The 26,211-nt window shown below is 39.5% G+C and overlaps 1 protein-coding gene across 3 annotated transcripts in view; it reads right to left on the reverse strand.

Annotated features, from left to right (window-relative positions):
- LOC134323869 (diacylglycerol kinase beta) overlaps nucleotides 1-26,211 on the reverse strand; it is a 144,129-nt gene that overhangs the window by 41,897 nt on the left and 76,021 nt on the right. For all 3 annotated transcript variants that reach the window (XM_063005430.1, XM_063005431.1, XM_063005429.1), the window contains 3 exons: nucleotides 25,439-25,524; nucleotides 21,949-22,038; nucleotides 19,102-19,262 (listed from right to left, as the gene is read on the reverse strand). In XM_063005430.1, the coding sequence (XP_062861500.1) occupies nucleotides 19,102-19,262; nucleotides 21,949-22,038; nucleotides 25,439-25,524 (337 nt within the window). The remainder of the gene's footprint in view (nucleotides 1-19,101; nucleotides 19,263-21,948; nucleotides 22,039-25,438; nucleotides 25,525-26,211) is intronic.

Genomic DNA, 26,211 nt, shown 5'->3' on the forward strand with positions numbered 1-26,211 from the left:
AACCATGGACAGGGTCATGGGCGGCCAAGACTCAGTGATGCATGTGGGGAGCGAAGGCTGGTTTGTGTGGTCCAATCCAACAAATTGCTAAAGAAGTTAATGCGGGTCAGGCCTGTTTTGGCAGCAAAAGGAAGGTGTTCATAATGTTATGCCTAATCGGTGTATGTGGACACCATGCATGAAAGGGTTAAAATAAATATTCACTGGCTGACTAGAAAACAGGGCTGTTTACAGGAATCCACACAGCAGCGGTTGGTTTTTCCTTTCCTTTACATCAATATAAACTATTAGAAATGTTTAACTGGAAATACTTCCATAAGAATACCTTCTTTTACAGTGCAGATCATTTATACTGTAGATCTATTTCAGCATTTTTTTTGTCTAATAAAGTTTGGAAGTGAGGGGTGGGGGTCTACATTTTTAAAGTGCCAGGTAATTTTATTTATTCATTCATTGTCTGTTTTACCACAATTCCACACAGAAAGGACACAGATTACTCCACCTGAGACCTTGCTTCTTGCAACCCACTGAGCAATATATGGATTTTTAAATAAAAACAGATTCAATGTTTTTCTGTATTTTTGTTTGATCAGGTATACAGACCACGATGATCTGCTGTGGTGAGCTGTGCTGAGGTGCAAGGAAACAACACAACTTAACAATATAAACTAAATGTCTGCCACACACATATCTGGGCAATTATATACCCAGTAGGACCCTATGTATAGTTATTTATTCCACATATTATTATTATTATTAGATAGAAATAGATAGATACTTTATTGATCCCGAAGGAAATTAGACTCCCAGTAGCATTGTACATAATATCAAATACACACTATAAAAGGTTGCTACTGTTGGGCCCTTGAGCAAGGCCCTTATCCCTCAATTGCTTGCAATGTTTACAGTCTCAATTGTAAGTCTCTTTGGATAAAGGTGTCTGCTAAATGCTGTAAATGTAAATTATTATAAATACCTAGCATTCCCATTTTAATGCTTATTATTAATATGTATACTGTATATATTACTATGTACATGACTTAATACCATATATGTAAATATATATAGTTATAATTATTATATTAACTACAGAAATATACACTGATTAGCTGATCATAACATTAAAACCACCTCCTTGTTTCTACACTCCATTTCATCAGCTCCACTTACCATATAAAAGCACTTTGTAGTTCTACAATTACTGACTGTAGTCCATATGTTTCTCTACATACTTTTTTAGCCTGCTTTCACCCTGTTCTTCAATGGTCAGGACCCCCATAGGACCACTACAGAGCAGGTATTATTTGGGTGGTGGATGATTCTCAGCACTGAAGTGACACTGACATGGTGGTGGTGTGTTAGTGTGTGTTGTGCTGGTATGAGTGGATCAGACAAAGCAGCACTGCTGGAGTTTTTAAATACCGTGTCCACTCACTGTCCACTCTGTTAGACACTCCTACTTAGTTGGTCCACCTTGTAGATCTAGTAGATCCAGTAGTCATCTACTAGACCTTCATCCGTGGTCACAGGACGCTGCTCACTGGGCGCTGTTGGCTGGATATTTTTGGTTGATGGACTATTCTCAGTCCAGCAGGGACAGTGAGGTGTTTAAAAACTCCATCAGCATTGCGGTGTCTTATCCACTCATACCAGCACAACACACACTAACACACCACCACCATGTCATTGTCACTGCAGTGCTAAGAATGATCCACCTCCCAAATAATACCTGATCTGTGATGGTCCTGACCATTGAAGAACAGGGTGAAAGCAGGCTAAAACAGTATGTAGAGAAATAGATGGACTACAGTCAGTAATTGTAGAACTACAAAGTGCTTCTATATGGGAAGTTGAGCTGGTAAAATGGACAGTGAGTGTAGAAACAAGGAGTTGGGTGTAATGTTATGGCTGATTGGTGTATTACTTTGTATATAGACTTAATACCATATATGTAAATAGATATAGTTATAATTATTATATTAACCACAGAAATATAAGTTTACTTGTCTTCTTTTTCTTGCATTTCATTGGCTTGACTATAACGTTAAATCTCTAAAATTACAGTATCTCACAAAAACAGTATCCAAAATACCATTCAGTGTTTAACAACAACAATAAAGTTTACTAATATGATATGTTATTACTTCTGATTACAAATGGTATAAAACTAGTGAAGCTTGGATGATATAATAAGACGATGATGGTCAGTACTCGTGTTATTAAATGACTAGACTACAGTGTAATGAGTCATGATGTTAAATTTTGGTTTAATGATATGAGCTCATTGTCTTAATCAGTCCCACTTTAGAAATCCTAGCTCTTGATGGGCAGGGGTATATTTAATGAAATTATCTAACCCATTTATCAACCAAAAATGTCACTTTATTTTTGGCTTGCAGCTTTTTTATTGAACATCAATCATTTACACTCATTTACGTTCTAAAATTTTAATTTGCAGCAGTGATAAAAAAAATAAGCGTGATGAAGGCATGTCAGATACATGTGTCTACTATACAGATACACTCATGAACTTTATCTAATGGGGTGCGATTGCAAACTGGATAGGCTGAAAGAGGATGTCGGATGTCTCTACAGTACAAGGAAAAGCTAACTGGTGACTCATCAGGTGCCGTGTATCCTCTCAGCTATACTGCAGATTTAAACCCTGAATGTGGGAGAAAGGTGGTCGGACAAACCTGCCAGGATAGATGAAGATCTTGTAATAACACAATATTCATGGAAAACATATAATCCCAAGCTAACGACAGAGCACGAGTTCCAAAATGCTTTAAAATTGTCTTTAAGAATTTTCTATTTTTCCCACTTTTTCTCCCCCAATCTAGTCAAGTCCAATCACCCTGATTATGTCCTCTATACTGATTCGACCCTTCACCACTGACTGAGGATGCCTCTCAACTGACATACGCCCCCTCCGGCACGTACAGTCAGTACAGACTGCATTTTTCACCTGCACGAGTCGAGTTCATACACCGACGGGCACTGTGTACGGAGGGCCACACCCCCATCAGCATTATTCCTCAGCCCTGTGCAGGCGCCATCATTCAGCCAGCAGGGGCCGCAGTTGCATCAGTTATGAGGACCTATGATCCGCCCTCGGGCTAAGTGGAGATACTGAATTGCCCTAGCTGTGAGTGTGATTGTGAGTGTGTGTTTGATCTGTGATGGTCTGGCAACCTGTCAGGGGCATTACCTATATTTTGCCCAGTGAATTGCACCCTCCGCGGGCCTGACCGGGATACTGCTGTGGTAAAACAGACAATGAATGTTTGTTTGTTTGTTTATTAGGATTTTAACGTCATGTTTTACACTCACACTTTGGCTACATTCAGGACAGGAACGGTAGTTACTCATTACGCAAGGTTTATCAGTTCACAAGGTTACAATTTTGTATGTCCAATTCACCTCACTTGCATGTCTTTGGACTGTGGGAGGAAACCGGAGCTCCCGGAGGAACCCACGCAGACACGGAGAAAACATGCAAACTTCACACAGAAAGGACCCGAACCGCCCCACCTGGGGATCGAACCCAGGACCTCCTTGCTGTGAGGCGACAGTGCTAGTCACCGTGCCACCCGACAAGAAATAAATGAATGATTTGATACACCAGTTAGGAATTGACATGGCTGAAACACCCAAACTAAATGATTTAAAGTGGTGTCCACATACTTTTGGCTGTATAGTGTGCTCATTCCAGCTTGGATCATAAGCAACCAATCCAGGTATAAAATACATTCACATGAACCAGCAGACCGAGTTTTTTTTCTAGCAACACTCAGCTGTCACAGCGCTGTTGCCTTGAGAGAACAGACTGCTGTCATCCAGCAAACCTTGATTAAAATCAAATCAGCAGAGCAAAAGAAGAGACGCAAATTGATAAGTCAGGCTTGTAACTGTAACAGATCCAGCCCTATATTTAGACGCATAAATACTGCAAGACAAGGGAGCTCAAAGCCACCACATCCTACAGCAGGCCTAGGCACTATAACGCGCACATACACACAGTGCCTGTCTCAGAGTGTGATACGGAGGAGGGTCTCGGCGCCTCATGCAGCGTACTGTTTCACTCTCTCAGACAGAAAGGAAGCAAGCGAGTGCAGGATTTGCAGAGTTTGATAGATGGTGGCATGTTGATGAAGCCATGAACGGACCGTGCTACGTTAGCACCTGCGCTGGCTTCCTGCCTGGTTCTGCAGGTGCATCGACGGGAGAGACAGGAAGCGCGCTGTGTTCAAGCCTAAAAGAAGTTACCGACTTCGTGTCTTACCGACTCATAACCTGCACTTGTTTGACCTCAGCTGAGTACGTCTTTAAATAGAGAATGAGCAGTTTCCTGACAGATTGCTATGAAATGACAATCGATCTCCGCTGACACTGAAACGATGATGGATTGCATTACGGCTCTTATATAACCCAGAAAACTACAGACTACTGAGACGTACTAGTATGCATTTAGCTTCACTTTAGTCAGCAATATGAACAAACGCACTGTACAAACTAGACATTCATTTATTTACTTTTTCCATTGTTCTCATTTCTCCCAATAGTGTTGTTTCCAGTTGTACTCTCTGACCTGACCTAGGAGAGCTGCAGACTATCAAACGCTCCCTCCAAAATGTACGCAGTCGTTTGCAATGCTGCTCCGTGAGTACAGGCAATGGCGTCCTTTCATTAGACACAGCCACTTGTGTGTGTTGGGCGCCCAGCCAGGACAGTAGCACAACTGAGATTTGAACTCAAAATATCCTAATACATTTAATACAGTTTCCCAAGTAATTTAATAGGAATAACCAGTTGAATCTCTATGAATCTCTATTTACTGTCTATTTATCATCTGGTGGCAAACTATCTGTCACATGTGGACACAGCTGGTACTTAAGTATCTGACTGTAGAGGGACTAAGAATCAGAACCACTTACTTTCACACCCTGAATTATTATTATTTTTTTTTTACTAACACATATTTCTACAGTATACACGTACATTTTATTTTTTTAATAATAATTTTGGAAAACACTAAAACCACCCGAATCAATTACAATTTTTTTATGAGGGGCATGTAAAATAATTTAAGTAAATGAATCAAAATTAAGGGCCATATAATTTACATTAAAACCGTACATTAAAAGTGGAATTTAAGTAAATTTTAAATTTTATATATATATATATATATACAGTGTATCACAAAAGTGAGTACACCCCTCACATTTCTGCAGATATTTAAGTATATCTTTTCATGGGACAACACTGACAAAATGACACTTTGACACAATGAAAAGTAGTCTGTGCGCAGCTTATATAACAGTGTAAATTTATTCTTCCCTCAAAATAACTCAATATACAGCCATTAATGTCTAAACCACCGGCAACAAAAGTGAGTACACCCCTTAGTGAAAGTTCCTGAAGTGTCCATATTTTGTGTGGCCACCATTATTTCCCAAAACTGCCTTAACTCTCCTGGGCATGGAGTTTACCAGAGCTTCACAGGTTGCCACTGGAATGCTTTTCCACTCCTCCATGACGACATCACTGAGCTGGCAGATATTCGAGACTTTGCGCTCCTCCACCTTCCGCTTGAGGATGCCCCAAAGATGTTCTATTGGGTTTAGGTCTGGAGACATGCTTGGCCAGTCCATCACCTTTACCCTCAGCCTCTTCAATAAAGCAGTGGTCGTCTTAGAGGTGTGTTTGGGGTCATTATCATGCTGGAACACTGCCCTGCGACCCAGTTTCCGGAGGGAGGGGATCATGCTCTGCTTCAGTATTTCACAGTACATATTGGAGTTCATGTGTCCCTCAATGAAATGTAACTCCCCAACACCTGCTGCACCCATGCAGCCCCAGACCATGGCATTCCCACCACCATGCTTGACTGTAGGCATGACACACTTATCTTTGTACTCCTCACCTGATTGCCGCCACACATGCTTGAGACCATCTGAACCAAACAAATTAATCTTGGTCTCATCAGACCATAGGACATGGTTCCAGTAATCCATGTCCTTTGTTGACATGTCTTCAGCAAACTGTTTGCGGGCTTTCTTGTGTAGAGACTTCAGAAGAGGCTTCCTTCTGGGGTGACAGCCATGCAGACCAATTTGATGTAGTGTGCGGCGTATGGTCCGAGCACTGACAGGCTGACCCCCCACCTTTTCAATCTCTGCAGCAATGCTGACAGCACTCCTGCACCTATCTTTCAAAGACAGCAGTTGGATGTGACGCTGAGCACGTGCACTCAGCTTCTTTGGACGACCAACGCGAGGTCTGTTCTGAGTGGACCCTGCTCTTTTAAAACGCTGGATGATCTTGGCCACTGTGCTGCAGCTCAGTTTCAGGGTGTTGGCAATCTTCTTGTAGCCTTGGCCATCTTCATGTAGCGCAACAATTCGTCTTTTAAGATCTTCAGAGAGTTCTTTGCCATGAGGTGCCATGTTGGAACTTTCAGTGACCAGTATGAGAGAGTGTGAGAGCTGTACTACTAAATTGAACACACCTGCTCCCTATGCACACCTGAGACCTAGTAACACTAACAAATCACATGACATTTTGGAGGGAAAATGACAAGCAGTGCTCAATTTGGACATTTAGGGGTGTAGTCTCTTAGGGGTGTACTCACTTTTGTTGCCGGTGGTTTAGACATTAATGGCTGTATATTGAGTTATTTTGAGGGAAGAATAAATTTACACTGTTATATAAGCTGCACACAGACTACTTTTCATTGTGTCAAAGTGTCATTTTGTCAGTGTTGTCCCATGAAAAGATATACTTAAATATCTGCAGAAATGTGAGGGGTGTACTCACTTTTGTGATACACTGTATATATATATATATATATATATATATATATATATATATAGAGAGAGAGAGAGAGAGAGAGAGAGAGAGAGAAAGAGAGAGAGAGAGAGAGAGAGAGAGAGTATTATGTATAATTAATGCATATTCATTCATTGTCTGTTTTAACATCACTCCATCCTGGTCAGGGTCACAGTAGGTCTTATTCACTAGGCGAAAGGTAGGAAACACCCTGGGCAGGTTTCCAGTCCATCACAGGACACACGCACACACACACACACACTCATATCTAGGGCAATTTTAGTATCTCCAATTAACCTGACTGCATGACTTTGGACTGTGGGGCAGGCAACCCACACAGACATGAAGAGAACATGCAAACTCCACACAGAAAGGACCCGAATCACTCCGCCTGGGATTTAAACTCAGGACCTTCTTGCTGTGAGGCGGCAGTGCTCCCACCAAGCTTTAATAATATATATTCTTTAATTATTTGCTATTTGTTGTTAAGCACCACATCATTCTCTATTACATCTTAGATCTGATTTGTTTGCTTTAAAGCAGTGAAGCTGTTACTGACTAATCACTATCCTGATATACACTTAACATTGTCAAAACCAACAATGACAATATTTTTTTAGGCGTGGTGTGTATATAGAGTATATCTGACTAATTGACTAATCAAAATACCAATTTACTGTTTATATATACTGTATAATATGCAGTAAATATAGTAAAATGTTTTTTCTACATACACATGCTCTTATTGGGTAAAATATTTAATCAGAAAACACATTCACAACAAATTAAATAACAAGTCACAAGACAGACCATAGAAAAGAAACTACTGAAACTTCTGAAACTACTTGTGAGTGGTGTAAGATCAGAAGACCTGCATCCTCACAAACCAGCTTTTGTAACTTAGAGGACAACATGTGCTACAGCAAGGCAGTCTTTGTGACATTAGGACACAGTGTAGCACATCACATTGTTTGCCAATGAGCTGTTACTTTAGGAAGTAAAAACAGTGTGTCACAATCAAATCATCTTGCCAGCTGGCAGCAGTAGCAGTGGACATTCCTTTATCTAAACAAGAGGGCACTGGGGAAACAGTAGTGATAAAAACACCAGTCATGTGCCAGATAATGTCACCCTCCTACCAGCAGAGAGTGGGACTGGTTTACTCCTCAATCCTCATTTCTGAAACATATACTGTTACACAGAGGAGTGTTGTGCTGATGAGAAAAGGGTTTTGTAATGATGTCATGGACACATGGTGAAGTTAACGGTAATGTTGTGTATCCAGAGCTGCAGGTTCTCAACACCAGTACCAGAATAAAGAATGCACATCTGGGTCAGTCATTATAAAAGTTGGCTACTCCTGCACTGAAACTGAGCCTGGCTACAACCACAGACTTAAAGCTCTGCTCGGCTTAATGTGGAAAAAGTTTCAGTTTCAGAGGCGTTTCATATTCCCGTTACCTGAAAAAACTGGGTGCAGGGCAGACCTCACACACCTCCACATTCACTCATATACTTACATTTATTTATTTATTTATTTATTTACAAGAGGCGTGTACAGCGACGTGCTCTCCTCGGATGTAATCTGGTATCTCTGGTAGCAGCGGAAGACAAAATTGAGTGTGCCAAATCGGGAGAAAAATTTGGAGAAAATGCATTTATTTGTTTATTTTAATGACCGGTTCTTCTTAATCGAGGTGGCAGTGCACCCAGTGCCACAGGAAACACTGGGTACACAACAGGAATACACACTAATTCATATTTTTCCTCAAGAAGAATCTTAAGAATATAAGAAGTAAGGTCATATTCAGGTCACTGGCACTACTGACTGGCCACATTCTGCAGAGTTAATACAGAGCTCCACTTTGTAAATAGTTCCGGTACATCTAAAACCCTTCACTTCAGTCCAGGTAGAACTATGTTACAAGCCAGTGTCATGCATCAGTGCATTTCTGTGTAAATTAGGTTAAACAGTTATCTGAAGAGCGAGGTGGGTGCTGTCTTGCTACCCTCTTAAAGATGCCCCAGGTATCACTCAGCACTGTCATTCGTTACAGCAGTAACCTGGCCTGAACCTGGCAGCCAAACACTTCCTGACACCGATACTTCCCCTGACCTTCAGCTGGTGCCAGTGTAGTATATCCCTCTCACCACACACACACACACACACAAGAGCAGGACAAACATTCTTATCACATTCTTGGTTATCTCACCAGAAGCTTGTTCTACTAAGCTGCAATAAGCATAGAACAATTTAACCAAACTCATCTGAAATCTAAAATCAGCTGAACGAGAGGAAAAAGGAAGTGTCACACTGGAGCATTACGTGAACCGAAGCCAGTATGAACATGATGCCAAAGGTGTGCACTAATCCAGGGCTGGCAGGGCAAAGAGACAGATAGCTTGTTAATGGTGCAAGGTTAGATTTCAGCATCCAGGCCTCTGGGAGCAGAACATGATGACGTGTGTTTACTGCTGGTGCAACGTGTTTGCTTTCTCTAAGTCCCTGAGACACATTCTTTCCAGAGGAAAGGACGAACCTGATCAGGAGGCAAACATTTTCCAGCTGGTTCGCCACACTGTGAATTACAAATTACTGCCATCACTCATGAGCTATGACTGCTTACTTGTAGACAGTACAAAATATACTGACACTGCATCTGTTTCTTAAATAAATTCTTTAGTGGTTTTGCTGCTTTTTTCACTTATTTCTTTCTTGTTGCTGCTGCCACAACCACCCTTGATTGAGGAACTGGGTCTCACAGAACACATTGCATGCGTAGAGCCATGCACTGCAATCCATGATTAAACGTCTATGTGAAGGCGTCTCAACCTGGTCAGTAAAAGTCACAAAGGGTCACTGTTTAGTCTTTGTCCCTCCTTACAACCAATCATGAGTCTGTGTAATCACCTGGTCAGCAAGAGTTCGAGATATCAGCATTGGTGGGCTTGCGTGTTTTACCACTGCACCACCAGGGGTGCCGGTCCTGTTTATTCTTGAGCCTCTAAAAATCAAGGCAGCATATGCACTTTCCATGGAAATTCCACATTTATTTCATTCACACTACAACAGTACAGCTTTGTAAAAACAGAGCACATGTGCTTGACTGACTGATTTGCAAATAAATGATACTTGTGCACCTTTATAAGAATTAAAATTCAATGAGAATTTATTTACATTTGAAAAGAACTGGAAAGCTTCCTCGTTATTCAGTCAGTTTATAGCTTCGAATTAAGGCACCTCAGTAGGCAGCATTTTAAGGCATTCAAGAATTCAGACAGCCTTGTTCTCGAGAGCGAGTGTAGGATGATGTAAAATACTGTCTATGTTGGACGCTCACTAGACTTTCAGACAGACCCTTAGTTTAATTAGTGTAAATAATAGTAAAAATACTGTAACACAGTGATATACACTGATCAGCCATAACATTATGACCACCTCCTTGTTTCTACACTCACTGTCCATTTTTATCAGCTCCACTTACCATATAGAAGCACTTTGTAGTTCTACAATTACTGACTGTAGTCCATCTGTTTCTCTACATATTTTTTTAGCCTGCTTTAACCCTGTTCTTCAATGGTCAGGACTCTCCCAGGACCACTACAGAGCAGGTATTATTTGGGTGGTGGATCATTCTCAGCACTGCGGTGACACTGACATGGTGGTGGTGTGCTGGTGTGTGTTGTGCTGGTATGAGTGGATCAGACACAGCAGTGCTGATGGAGTTTTTAAACACCTCACTGTCCCTGCTGGAATGAGAATAGTCCACCAACAAAAAACATCCAGCCAACAGCACCCCGTGGGCAGCCTCCTGTAACCACTCAAGATGACCAACTCAAACAGCAGCAATAGATGAGCGATCGTCTCTGACTTTACATCTACAAGGTGGACCAACTAGGTAGGAGTGTCTAACAGAGTGGACAGTGAGTGGACATGGTATTTAAAAACTCCAGCAGTACTGCTGTGTCTGATTCACTCATACCAGCACAACACACACTAACACACCACCACCATGTCAGTGTCACTGCAGTGCTGAGAATGATCCACCACCTAAATAATACCTGCTCTGGGGTGGTCCTGTGGGGGTCCTGACCATTGAAGAACAGGGTGAAAGCAGGCGAAAAAGGTATGTAGAGAAACAGACTGACTACAGTCAGTAATTGTAGAACTACAAAGTGCTCCTATATGGTAAGTGGAGCTGATAAAATGGACAGTGAGTGGACAAGGAGGTGGTTTTAATGTTATGGTTAATCGGTGTAACAGTAAAGATACTGTAACACAGTAATAAACATGCCTATCTCCAAATATTTTTGAGTGTAATGCAGAAATAAGCCAGCTGCCACTTCGGGCAGATGATGAGCAGAAAAACTTACAGAAATGTTATGGTTGATTTATATCTTTAAAAAAGCAATATTTTTAAAAGGTAATGCCATTTTTCTGAAAACAACCATATGGCAGCAAATAGGCTGGCACAAATTATCTACTATTTGGACTACAGAGGTACTTAAAAGTGTCTTAACTAAAGAAGCAGGTTTTATATGTTTTTTTTTTTAACATAATCATTTGATATTTCACAGAAAAGCTTAAAGCTTCCTTTGAGTTCAAAGCAACAAATCCAAACAAGAACCTTTGTTCTGCTTTACAGATCACATGTGGACTTGCTACTGTTTTTGCTCCGTCCTTGACAAGAAGCTTTTCGGTTTCCAGAAATCTCTTATTAGATTAAATTATTTGAAACAATTATGATTTGCAGTAAACATGAAACGGATGGCCCTGAAGCTAGCAATATTGGCTTGGCAACCTGTAATGCCATAGTAACCGTGGTGGAGGGTGGCAGGAAAATGTTTCCTTTTGGGACGGTAAGGCGGAGCAGCTTTGCTAATGATTACATCAGCACATGAGTCACGGCAATGGTTTACTCAGGTGTCAGTGACTCCTGATGCGGAGCCATCTGTCCTCTCCTCATGGACACGCAGCACCCTGTCCGTCTGCTCCAGCACCGAGCCATGACTGTGCATGCAGTAAGACAGTAGGCCCCTGGTGTCCTCTAGGATTAACATCCCTCGGGCTATCATGCAGAAGTTTCTGGATCTATTTAATGAATGGATGCAAAATGTCTTTCCAACCATGCAGGACGTTTATGATATTAAAAACATCAGAAAGTCAATATCAGTGCCTGGGTAAAATAATCATCGCTCAATACTAGGGCTGGCTCTATACCACTTTTTATGTCCTATACCAATACAGATACTGCAAAGTGAGTATCTGCTGATACCGATGCCATCATTTCTCCTATCAAACAACAAAGCAGTAATAATACATGTCTCAATGCACCATGGTTAAACTAGCTATCTAAATAACAATGCTCAGACTGTGAACCAAATATTGGGAGTGACATCCCATTCTTAATCCACAAGGTTTAATATGATGTCGGCCCACCCTTTGCAGCTATAACAGCTTCAACTCTTCTGGGAAGGCTTTCCACAAGGTTTAGGAGTGTGTTTATGGGAATTTTTGACCATTCTTCCAGAAGTGCATTTGTGAGGTCAGACACCGATGTTGGACGAGAAGGCCTGGCTCACAGTCTCCGCTCTAATTCATCCCAAAGGTGTTCTATCGGGTTGAGGTCAGGACTCTGTGCAGGCCAGTCAAGTTCTTCCACACCAGACTCGCTCATCCATGTCTTTATGGACCTTGCTTTGTGCACTGGTGCGAAGTCATGTTGGAACAGGAAGGGGCCATCCCCAAACTGTTCCCACAAAGTTGGGAACATGAAATTGTCCAATATCTCTTGGTATGCTGAAGCATTAAGAGTTCCTTTCACTGGAACTAAGGGGCCGAGCCCAACTCCTGAAAAACGACGCCACACCATAATCCCCCCTCCACCAAACTTTACACTTGGCACAATGCAGTCAGACAAGTACCGTTCTCCTGGCAACCGCCAAACCCAGACTCATCCATCGAATTGCCAGATGTTGCGATGTGCTTTACACCACTGCATCCGACGCTTTGCATTGTGCTTGGTGATGTAAGGCTTGGATGCAGCTGCTCAGCATGGAAACCCATTCCATGAAGCTCTCTACACACTGTTCTTCAGCTAATCTGAAGGCCACATGAAGTTTGAAGGTCTGTAACGTTTGACTCTGCAGAAAGTTGGCGACCTCTGCGCACTATGTGCCTCAGCATCCGCTGACCCCACTCTGTCATTTTACGTGGCCTACCACTTCGTGGCTGAGCTGCTGTCGTTCCCAATCGCTTCCACTTTGTTATAATACCACTGACAGTTGACTGTGGAATATTTAGTAGCGAGGAAATTTCACGACTGGACTTGTTGCACAGGTGGCATCCTATCACGGTACCACGCTGGAATTCACTGAGCTCCTGAGAGCAACCCATTCTTTCACAAATGTTTGTAGAAGCAGTCTGCATGCCTAGGTGCTTGGTTTTATACACCTGTGGCCATGTAAGTGATTGAAACACCTGAATTCAATGATTTGGATGGGTGAGTGAATACTTTTGGCAATATAGTATACATAACCTACAACATCTCAGTTCTACAAAACTTTCCAGTCTTTACGACTGAAACTCTTGCCACTGATGCCCAAATATGAAACCCTTTTCACAGTCAATCAGTTCTTTTCATATTGCAATTCTGATCAAGATCTAGGTAAACTGGGTCTGTTTGACATGTTTACACTTGCCGCAGAGAATGGTGGGACATTACTAAATGCTTCCAGCAGTAGTAAACCTGTCTGAAAGCATTTGTGTTAATGCCTTTCCAGTCAAACATCTGTCTATATATTAATAACTATTTTAAATATTGCCCTCTCAAAAAATTATATTAAAACACAACTAGTTGTATTCACATAATGCAATACATATTCAAAATACTAGTATTCTGTAACTATGCCCATCATTCATGAATATCCAAAAGCTGGGCACTTTCCCACTGGATTATTTCAAACTGTGGCGTCCATGGCAATTCAAAAAACAAAGACTGATTTCATTTTTATGTGTTTTTCTTTCGTGAGAACCAACTTTGGTGCCAAGCCATGCATGGAACCTCTTGGCACAGACATCTTTTACCCCATAATAAGACCCAGGGTTCACAGAGGATTCATTGTCCATTCCAAGTCAGCAGCCTTGCTGCCATCCCACCACATCACATGCAGCTCTCCTACAATACACCCATTGTTTTGTCCTTAGTTTTGCATAAGGAATGAAGTATTAGTATAAGTGAAATAGTCAGATAGCGCTGTGTAATATGATCTTAAAGTTTTTCTCTTAAAGAGTTCAGTGAGAGTGGTGCACAAGCACTGCTGGTGTCTGGTTAATGCTGCTAGCTGAGGGAAACAAGAGCCTGGACTTGAATCAGTGGGAGGCTGAATTTTCTTACATAATGCACTGCAGTGTGGCACATTCCTTTGTTTTTGCATACCACCAAATATCCTAATCCTTTGTGTACATATTTTAGCAATTTATCCCCATTTCACCCATATTAGGTGGCCCATGCCAAGCATCTTCCCATTTCTGGCCATTTTAAATGTAATCTGGACCACCTGGTATCTTTCCTCAAGATAAAGTAGCACATATCCAACACACCTAACTAGTCATACTGGAATATAATTTGGGCATTTATTCCTAAATGAAAGACACTATTTATAGAGCACTGGTCTATAAACAGCACAGAAATTAATCACTGATGAAACAAAGGGGAGCGTGTGGGCACAGACACCTGGTATTGTGACAGACTCAGATGTCAGACTTTGCCTTTAATAATGATTTACTATGGGCTCTGTATTTCAGTTAGATTTTTTTGCATGCAAACACCAAACAAAAAATGTTACTAGTAATGTTACAGTTACTAATCAGTACCTAACAAAATTCATTCCTTTATTCATGTTTCTGAGCTGCTTGCAGTGGGTGTGTGGTCTGGTATTTAATGATTCTTACATTCATTTTCAGTAACCATTTATTTTTAACGGTCGTGGTGGATCCGGCGCCACACAGGACGTCTTATTACCCTTCCACTTCCTGTCACACGCACCCACCTAGAGTAGCCAGTTGACCTTCTGCTTGTTTTTAGGAGGTGAAAGGTAACAGGAGTAACCAGTGGAAATCCACAAAACATAGTGATAACATGATGAATGCCTCACTGGGAGCAGAGGCAATGTTTGAACCCAAATTCATAGTTTTGTTTAAGACACTAGTTCAAAATTAAGTAACTAAAATGTAGTAATAAATACTTTATTGTAGTGATAAATAAGAAAATCTACACACTAAAAGTTTTAAAGAAGAGTACTGTAACCTTTTCGATACTACATGAAATTTGTCACCATGAATGTTTAGATAATAGAAATATGACCAAAACGGTGAATCAGACCCACTGACACCCTGAATGGGATGAAGCAGTGGTTAAACAGACAATGAATGCAATAACACCCAATGAACAGGATGCCAATCCATTACCATGACTAAATACAGTGGTTAAGGTACTAGACTAGTAATCAGAAGGTTGCCGGTTTAATGCCTAGTTCACACTACATGATTTTTGCCCTGATTTTCGCTGGCCGACTGGTTGACGCTAGATTTGCCGACTCGGGAGCAACTCAGTGTTCGCTCAGCAATCGAAACTCGGCTCTCAATTGCTATGTGTGAACTGCTCAACAAATCGATCCGAGCGGCTCGCCGATTGAATGGAGAGATATCTAACTTCTTAAATATCTGGTTCTGAGTCGCCCAACTGGCAATGAGTACTATGTCGAACATGCAAGATACGGGGCGAGGGGAAACGCAGGGGAGGAGTTGTAAAGAGGTGGGACAGGGGCGTAATATAGTTTATATCAGAATACATCAGCACACACACAAGTTTTACAGTATTTCTGACCTTATCGTTCTCTATAAAACATAACACCAACATTGCATAGCAAAAAATATTTATTAACCTTCATCTCACTATACTGTAGAACAATCCATGCTGTTCGCGTAGCCCAATCTACTCTAGATTTATTTATTTTTTCTCCTTGATTTTAAGCTGCACATCAGCACACAAACTTTGATCGCTCGCTACTTGTTGAGGTGCATTTTTGTACGTGGAATCATTAAACCCCTCATCACTCGTGTGTTTTCATGTCAAAACGTAGTTCGGGAGACCAGAGAAGCTCGCCTGCGATTCCAGTTGGTGATAGATCATGTAGTGTGAAACCCCCTGTCGCCGATCAGTCATGTACTGTGAAAGCCACACCGACTTGAAAGACTCCCGAATTACAAGAGATCCAGTTGTGTAGTGTGAACTGTACAGCGAACTGATAACTTGGAAGGTCGTGTAGTGTGAACTTGGCATAAGCCTCACCTCTGCCAGGTTACCACTGTTGGGCCCCTGAACAAGGTACTTAACCCTCAATTGCTCAAAACTGTATTCAGTCATAATTGTAAGTTGCTTTGGATAAAAGGGCCTGCTAAATGTCGCAAATGTAAATGTAAATAACTAAAAAAGCCAAACATAAAAACAAACAAGAAAAATAATGACTGGTTACAACTTTCTTAAATCCAAACATGCCGGAGACCTTAAATATCTTTTCAGTAAGTCCACAGTGCAACGTTCTACAGGTTAAAATATATCATATTTTTTTAAGTTCAGATGTTCATATTTTAAGTAGGTAATAAGATACTAACAGCAATGTTAGCAAATAATAAAAGAACAGAAAGCAACATGGATCCTAATGAGCTGGGTTTGATTTCTGTCCCCAGTCACTGTCTGTGAGGAGTTTTAAATGTATTCCTTGTAATTATAAGGGTTTCCTCCTGGCATTCCGGTTTCATTCCACCTCCCAAAACCATACACACATCTACTTTACTATTTTAAGTTACTAATTTATTTTGCCACTGTTGAGCCCCTGAGCAGAGCACTTAAACCTTAATTGCTCAAAACTGTATTCAGTAATAATAGTAAGTCGCTAACAAAGTTAACAATATGTAACAAAGCCAAACATAAATACAAACAAGAAAAATAATGACTGGTTATTACTTTCTTAAATCCAAACATGCCGGAGACTATCTTTTCAGTAAGTCCACAGTGCAACATTGAATGAAGAAAAAAAAGAAGATTTGAAGTCTTAACATATCAGCTGTGAAAGCCTGCAGTTCACAATGAATAGGTTAGCATCAATTTGATCGTTTCCCACCAAACTTGTGAACAAATGGCAGTTAAAACATTGCAATGAGCAGAACGGTTGCTAAGTAACTGAGTGCAAGCTACTTATTTTTCTATTTTGCTCGACTCTTCAGAAAATCCTGCTGCTCGAGTTTGGACAAGTTGTAATTCCTCTAATGTAATGATGCTTACCTTTAACATTACATATGATAAGTATCCCATTAAATGCCCATTAGATCTAATGAACATCTAATGATATGTCATAAACTTACAAATGTCATTTGAAGATGAATTAACTAAAGCCTTTAGGAGGAATATTTCAAATAAATAATTTTTAATTTGTGAATAGAAAGTCACGCTGTTAAAACTGATCCCTAAAACTTGTGGAATTAGAATGATACAGGTTAACTAAACATTCATGAGCTGAGAGGAAAATAAATGTAACTCTAGTAAAGTGAATGAACATTTTTAATCATTTTGTTGGATCAAGTGTGAATTAGTTTTGTTTATTCCGATTTCCAGGTTAGATGTGGCATCACTAGTTTATTACAGCAATGTTAGTAACTAATAAAACAACAGAAAATAACATGGATCCTGGGGAGATGTGTTTGATTTCAGTCCCAAGTCATTGCCTGTGAGGACTTTTGGATGGATTCCTTGTTTTCATGAGGGTTTTCTCCAGGTATTCAGGTTTCATTCCACTTCCCAAAAACATATATTTACTTTAAGTTGCTTTTTTTAAGTTTAAATGCATGAGTGAATGTGTAAATACACAAAATATTAAAAATATAAATAATTAAATGAAAAAGAAAGAAAAAGTTGAATGTTACATTGTATTAGGTTAAGTCACTCTTTGCAGATATTACAGCCAGTAGTCTTTTTAGTAACGTTTGAATTAATTTTGGACAATGTAATGTGAGACATTTCTCAAGTTCTGTCAGTGTCAAACTTTCTTCCCACCTTTTTGGCAGATGAGACCACAGTTTTATTTACCCCAAATCAGCAAAAGTTGGGACAATATGGAAAATGCAAATAAAATAAAAGCACAGAGTTTCTTACATTTACTTTGATTTTTTTTTTTTATTGCAGACAGGATGAACCTGAGATTTTTTTTTGTTTTATCTGCTCAACTTCATTTCATTTGTTAATAAACATCCATTCCTGCATTTCAGGCCTGCAACACATTCCAAAAAAAGTTGGTATTGGGGCAATTTAGGGCTAGTAATGAGGTGAAAGCAGTCCTGACCTGACTCCAATAGAGAATGTGTGGAGAATTTTGAATCGAAAAATGACGACGACCCCGTACTTAAGACGTGTTTGCAGGAAGAATGGGACAAAATAAAACCTGAAACACTAAATCGCTTGGTCTCCTCGGTGCCAAAACGTCTTATAAGTGTGGTGAAAAGGAATGGCAACATTACAAAGTGGTAAATGCTTTACTGTCCCAACTTTTTTTGGAATGTGTTGCAGGCCTGAAATGCAGGAATGGATGTTTATTAATAAATAAACTAAAGTTGACCAGATTAAACATAAAATATCTCAGATAATCTTTTTATTATTTGCATTTTCCATACTGTCCCAACTTTTTCTGATTTGTGGTTGTAAGATCTCACTGTAACATGCATCATTAATTTTTCCTTAAAACCAGACTGCATTTACATTTTCAGCATTTAGCAGATGCTCTTATCCAGAGCAATTTACAGAAGTGCTTCCACAGTAAACATTTTTTTTACTCTAGTTTAAGTAAACAACAGTCCAAAGATACAAATCTGCTGAAACCCTGTTAGAAGAAAGTTTTTTTTAATAAGATGTTGTAGAGGGTAAGTGCATGTTATTGCCCAGCCTAAGTGCTTAGTAAAGCGGTGGGTCTTTAATCGGCTTTTGAAGTCAGTGAGAGACTCAGTCCCTGCTGTTGAAAGGCCTCCCTATAACATGACACTACTGCCATCATAATTTAAATTGTATTAACTGGTTTTGTATTGAAAATGTTTCACAGGATTTTCTACCACTTTGTGAAGTCTACCAACTGCTGTTCTTCCTTTTAATGCTACCCTGAAGGCCTCCTTGGTGTATATATCACATCCACAATTTCAATAACATAGAGATATGTGCTTACCACGCCAATAGAGAAGTAGTTATTCACAATGCTGTAGGGTACAGGGTCTCCCTTCTCCTCTTTGTCATCAGGAGTGATATCGATGGTCCAGCGGTCCAAAACCACCTCAGTGCTGTGCTCAATATCTTTCAGAAACTTGAGAAGATTACCTCCCTCATAGCCTGAAGAGAAATGACACAGGCATGATGTGCTACAGGTATGAACATTAGTTTACAGCTGAAATCAAATATGTGCATGTGTTTGCAAGACAGATGTATGTCAATGTAGCATAAGATGATGAATCTTTCAAGGGCTTACAAGTTTATTGTGAGTTTTCTGAACATATTCTGGGTCAGGAATATTCAGACATCAAGTTAGAGTAATAATTTGTTGGTGTAAAACTGATCATTATGGCATTTAGCCTAATAGCATGGCCTTCATAGAAATGATTGTTAGTGATTATGTGGAAACTATTTATTAATAGTTTTGGATTACATCAGCACAAATGGACAAACTTAGTTTACTCTGAGCATAAAATATCACGTTGGGCTTTCTTTCTGACCTTGACAAGAGTTTATGTTCCACGGACTGCAGTTAAACTAACCCTCTTCACTTGAGCACTGACTGGTCACTAGCTATAGTCAATCAGAATCACTAATAAAATTTCAAAAGCCATTCTACAAAATCATATGTCATTACAAAACTATTACAACACTAAGTTAATTCTGTAAGCTGCTTAATTTTTTATACACAAAGCAGTTTTGTGGACACTTGATTTTAAGTTTAATGGACATATCATTCCAAAACCATTGGGATTAATATGAACTTGCCCATTCAACCTTCCTGACACTCCTCTGGGAAGGCTTTCTACAAGATTTTGGAATGTGCCTGTAAGAATCTGTACCTTTTTGTTAGGCCAGGCACTAATTTGGAATGAACAATCTAAATTGTAAGTGATACTTATTAGTCAAACCATTTCTTTATGGACTTCACTTTAAGCACACAGAATTGTCATGCTTGAATGGGTATGCGCCTTCCCTAAATGGTGGCCAAATCAAAGTATATGGGTGTGAATGGCAAAACACCTGAATTCAATCAATAGATAGTGTCCACATACTTTTGACAATATCGTACAGGTGAATTCACTAACTAGAATGAGTGTCAACATCTGTTTGCCCATGTAGTGTACCAATACAGAGAATGTGGATCGGTAGAAAAGAGAAATTTCAACACAGAAGCTGTGAGTAAACACATTTGAGTTATTACAGCAAGAAATTTCTAAATTTCATTTAGAAGTAAAAATAGAATTTCTGCAGTAGTAAAGTGGATTAAGCCGCAGGATACTGAGGATGTTCTGCCAGCGCTGTGTATGTGAGAGGCACATTTCAGTTACTGTAATAGGTATATGAGTGGTGCACAGGGACCGTGGTACAACGTCACCACGCCAATGCAGGTGTTATCTCTTAATTGGGGTCACCACACCGTGAATGCAACAGGGATCTCAACACTTTCTTGGCAACCCTGTGTGTCTATGGTAAGGTATAATGGCAAACAGAGAAGGGATGCTCTCTTCCTAACTCATAACAGGTATTATAAACAGTAGCATTAATGATGGCTAATATTTTGTCCTTACTTTTAAAAAGGAAGTACAGTGGTACCTTGAAACTCAACGTCAACTGGTTCTGGGAGTGGCGTTGAGTTTAAAAGGCGTTTCAAGTTTCAAGGTATTTTTTCCCATGAGGATGTATGAGAAACAATGCATTCCGTGGTCCAGTGGACTTTAGGCATATGTAAAATAATTGGGTTGTTTTTGATACTTGTACACTGAAAATAACACAAATATAATATAAACAACACTGAAATAAAAAGCTGATTTTCACAATTTCTCAGAACCTCGAGCTGTAACACAAGTTTAAAAGTGAAACAGTGAGGAAAATCCAATTAACACAGATACATGTGAAGCTTTCAGAGTGAATCTGATGGTTATTCCACACAAATGCAGATTCGTCTCATATGCACACTTTGATGACGTTTTACCGCACCGCTCAAGTCGAGCGCTGAACAACGTGACTGTTCATTGTTAATTTGAAAGTAAATAAATACATTTTTAAAAAACAAACACGATTGAACATGTTGAGTTTAAGGGTACAAATTTCTCAACAAAGGGCATTGAGTTTCAAAGATTTTGAGTTACAAGGTACCACTGTACTAGTTATACTTTTATATAAATCTTTTTTTTTCACTCCAATACTTTTTACCAAACTAAAGCAGGTTGTAGTTTTACTCCCTCTAAGGCAAAAATGCACTGACAGCACTTCTGCATGGCATATTTCAGAATAAAAAAACCCAGACTAGTCAATCTTCACCCATGCCCACACGCACCGGATACTGTGACATGATGTAATAGACTGATTATTTCACAACCTCGCCAACAGTTTCCAACATTTCCACTAGTCCACAAGTTGCACATTTACTTCTGGACAGCAATCCAATATTCCAGCACATACAAAAAACAGATCCAGAAAAGTTGGGACATTTTCTAAGATGCAGTAAAAACAAGAATCTTGTTATTTTTTGTTAAGAATCTAGAACTGTAATTTTACTAACAAAAGTATTAAAGATAAAATATTCGTAAATATTAACAAATTCTTAATTTAATGCCTCAAAAAAGTTGAAACAGGGCTAAAAATGGTAAAAATTTTACATTATTTTGAGATCCATCCATCCATCCATCCATCCATCTATCTATCTATCAAGCCCTCAGACTTGCACTGCATTAGAAATATTCATGCTGCTGTGATGAATATGGCCACATGGGCTCAGGATTACTTCAGAAAACCATTCATGAAAATGTCATAGCACTCTCACCTCCACCCCAGTGCAGGCATCGTGCCAGGTCATTTCCAGTACCCAGTGGTAGAATGGCTACAGGAGGGTGACGGGCAAAATTAGCCTTATCTGTGGAAAAGCATAGAAGCAAAAAACAGTAAATGATCAAATGCATAAGCACAGTAAGCAAGTTTAGACTTGTTTATAGACTCACAAGTAGTGCTTAATTTACTGTTCAGCATTTAGACTCATTATTTATTCATTTCTTTTTTGCAGTTACTCTGGTAATTAAATTGAAGTATTTAGAATACATATAGAAAATACAAAAAATAGGTATTTGTGTTTAGTTCAAAAGAAAGTTTTAAAAATGTAACTGACAAAAGTACAATATAAAGTATACAGTTTTACATTGCAGTGGAATTTTAGTTTCATTGTAGTTTGTAAATATAACAACATTTAAATATACAGTATATTGTTTTGAAACATTATACAATAAGCAGTTAAATTGGTAACAGGTAAAAGAATCATAATTTGGTATAAAAGGAGGGTCCTGGCTTATGACTTTGTGCCAAACTTCATAAGAGAATTGTCAATTAGTTAAAAAAAATTTTTATCTCAAGATTGCAAATACTTTAAGTCTTTTATCATCTACTGTACATAATATTGTGAAAAGATTCAGTAAATTTGGAGAAAATTTTAGTCCACGTAGGTCACAGACCATTGTAAACCATTGTTAAACGTGTGTGACCTTCAAGCCCTCAGACAACATTGCATGGGAAAACATCCATGGGCTCAGGAGTACTTCAGAAAACCGTTGTCACTTTACACAGTCCATCGCTGCATCATGAAATGCAAACTAAAACTTAAACAAAGAAGCTGTACAGTAATTCTACACAGTATTGCTGACAAAGCTCAACTGGCGAGGACTGAAAGACATCGGAAATGTGTGCTGTGGTCAGATGATTCAATGTTTCAGATTGTTTTCAGGAAAAACTGTTGTCAAACTCTGTGTGTCAGAGACGAAGAGGACCAGACTGTTATCAGTGAAAGGTGCAAAAAACAACATCTGCCATGACATGGGGTGAATCAGAGCCCATGGCATGAGTAACATGCACAATTAATACGGAGGCGTATACTTGGATTTTAGAGAGACACATGATTAATGGTGTCCTCAGTTCCCAAACCATTAATAACCTCATTAATAGGAACGGTGATAGAACATGGGGTAAACATACCTCTGTCCCATCTTTTTTTGGAGTGTGTTGTATGCATTAATTGTAAATGTGTTTATATTTCCAAAATGCAATAACGTCAACCAGTGAAAAATTGGAAATCCTTTCTTTATACTTTTATCAGTTAAATAAAGATTCAAGAGAATAAACAAATTACAGATTCTTCTTTTTTATTGCGTTTTACAAAATGTCCCAGCTTTTTTGGTGATAGGGTTTGCATATACGAGGGTTCTTCAAAAAATTCTGCACTTTTTAAAATTCTATTTATTAAGAATTGCAAAAACAAACCACATCACTTTTCTGCATAGTCACCTCCTGATGCATTTTTCCCAGCATCATACCAACTTTTTAATGCCATCAGCAAAAAATGTTTTTGGTTACGCACGTAGCCACTAATGCACAGCTGCTTTCACATCATCACATGAAAATCGTCTTCCCCTTAAAGCTTCTTTGAGCGTCCAAAAAGGTGGAAATCAGATGACGCTAAATCAGGACCATAAGCTCTCTCTCAGTCCCTCAGACACGAGGGCGGTGCGGTGGCTAAGTGGGTAGCACTGTCGCCTCACAGCAAGAAGGTCCTGGGTTCGATCCCCAGGTGGGGCGGTCCAGGTCCTTTCTGTGTGGAGTTTGCATGTTCTCCCCGTCTCTGCGTGGGTTTACTCTGGGTGCTCCGGTTTCCGCCCACAGTCCAAAGACATGCAAGTGAGGTGAATTGGAGACACTAAATTGTCCATGACTGTGTTCGATATAACCTTGTGTAATAAGTAACTACTGTTCCTGACATGAATGTAACCAAAGTGTAAAACATGATGTTAAAATCCTAATAAACAAACAAACAAACTCAGACACGACCAATTACAACTCCTCCCACCCTCACCGTTTGCAACCAAAATATAAAAGTGTGGAAACTTTTTGAAGATCCCTCGTACACTAAAAAAAAAATTCTTTTCTCTGCATACCCCAGCTTGCTAGGGTCAAAGCACAGAATCATATGTCATACAGCAAAAAGAGCTCAGGGTCTGCTAAAAGGTCCAACACTGCCTGCTTAGAGACGCCAATTTTTGAAAATTCAACCCTAACCACTGGGCCACTAATGGAATGAAAGCAAGAATACACCCTGCACAAGGTGCTAATCCCTCTCGAGGCATTACACTCCTATTCATACATACTCATTCTGAATAAGCAGTTATTTTTTTACACAAAACCTGCTGAGACCTCGTGCTGTATGCCGCATCATAAAAATTACTGCCTGCCTCTGGAATTACCTCAAATATTAGAAGCTATTTTCTACTGCTTATTAAACTCATATGAGTAAAAGCAAGCAAAACCTCTGGAACTAAAGAACCAGTTTATTTAACTGAATCTAAGATTTTACAATCAAAGGCACAGCAGTAAAGTTGTTCTCGAGTCTTCACTCTTCCACACAGTTGCCTTTCTACTCAACTTCTTCTAACGAACACTCACTGGCTCCCGCAGGAATAAAATGTAATATGACTGGTCTCAGATCAGGTGTCTCATGCCTTCAGCAACCACATCTTTAAGCTCTGATTCTAAATCGGCACTTAACAGCACTTTCTAAGCCCCACCCGTACAAGCTTTTTTGCAATGCTCATCCATTAGCATCAACTTGGCTGTCAGTAGATAGAGAAGCAGCCCATTATCCTGCCAATGCTAGTCTCCATTAACTTCTATGTAAAAGTTCACAAATGTACAGGCTTTCTAGGTCCAATCATTTCTGGACAATAGACTTTCCAAGGTCCATTAAATGTTCATTGACTTAAAAAAACAGTTGGAACTCCTGGCAGGTGCTCCTATGTCCACTATTGGTTTTTGACCAATCTAAACACTGCCACATCACCACACTGCTGTGTTATTTTCACTGATGCTTGCCTTCAAAGCCAAAAATGGACCAGCCCGAAGTTACCATCGAGGTCTAATCAAACCCCGCTCTGTACCACCCATGACCTCAACCTCACTGAACATCTTTGGTGCCTGACCTCACAATGCTCCTCCAACAGACACACTCCAAAATCCTGTGGAAAGGCCTCCCAGAGAAGTGGAGCAAAGTGGTTATAACCATAAAGGGAGACCAAGTGCATATTAATACACAAGCTTATGGTAGATGTTTACACACTTTGTCCATGTAGTGTACTTTTAATAACAGGAAAATCTGTAATAACAGGTAAAAACTCTCTAGTCATTCTATCTAGAGTTAGATGCAATTTTTACATTATTTTATTCCTGTGTTGAAACAGTAAGAGTTTCAATAGCCAGCCTTTTCTATACTCCAGACTTACCAATGCAATCCAAGATCCAGCCCACTGTTCCATCTCCTCCACAGGCTAAAACTCGAAAATCAGGAACATCACGGAAGAAGTTTAGTCTGTACAACAGAAAAAATAATGTAAAATAAAAACATATTTATTAGATAATCCTATTCATTCATATCATCATAAGCAGATCTATTTGAGCTATGCGTAAAAGTTTGGGTAAAGCAAAATAAATAGGATGAAGTGATTGTGTTAATCTATCATATAAATCATCTCACACATTAAGTCTTATTACTTCATTCAAAAATACACTAAGCATAATACAGTAGGCAAGACAAGGCAAGGCAAGTTTATTTGTATAGCACCTTTCATACACATTGGCAATTCAAAGTGCTTTACATAAGGAGAAAAAAATAATTAATTTTTTAAGAGATCTAGAACCTCAGAAAAAAAAATATATATATATATATAGTAAAATATACCCTAGTAGTAATAAGGCAAAACATTGTATAAACACTACAGATTTAGGCTTTGTGACTCATATCCACTTAATGACCCATTTATTATAATCCCAAATACATACATCTATTCATTCATTGTCTGTTTTACAATTCACTAGGTGATAAGAAGTAAACACCCTGGACAGGTCACCAGTCCATCACAGGGCAAACTCACACATTGACACAAACACACACACATTCAGGACAATTTTTAGTAGCTCCAATAAACCAGTGTGCATGTCTTTGGACTGTAGGAGGAAACCAAAGAGAGAACATGCCAACTTTATCTAAACAGGACCT

The sequence above is a fragment of the Trichomycterus rosablanca genome, chromosome 12 (assembly GCF_030014385.1).
Source record: "Trichomycterus rosablanca isolate fTriRos1 chromosome 12, fTriRos1.hap1, whole genome shotgun sequence".
In the NCBI taxonomy this organism is placed as follows: Eukaryota; Metazoa; Chordata; class Actinopteri; order Siluriformes; family Trichomycteridae; genus Trichomycterus; species Trichomycterus rosablanca.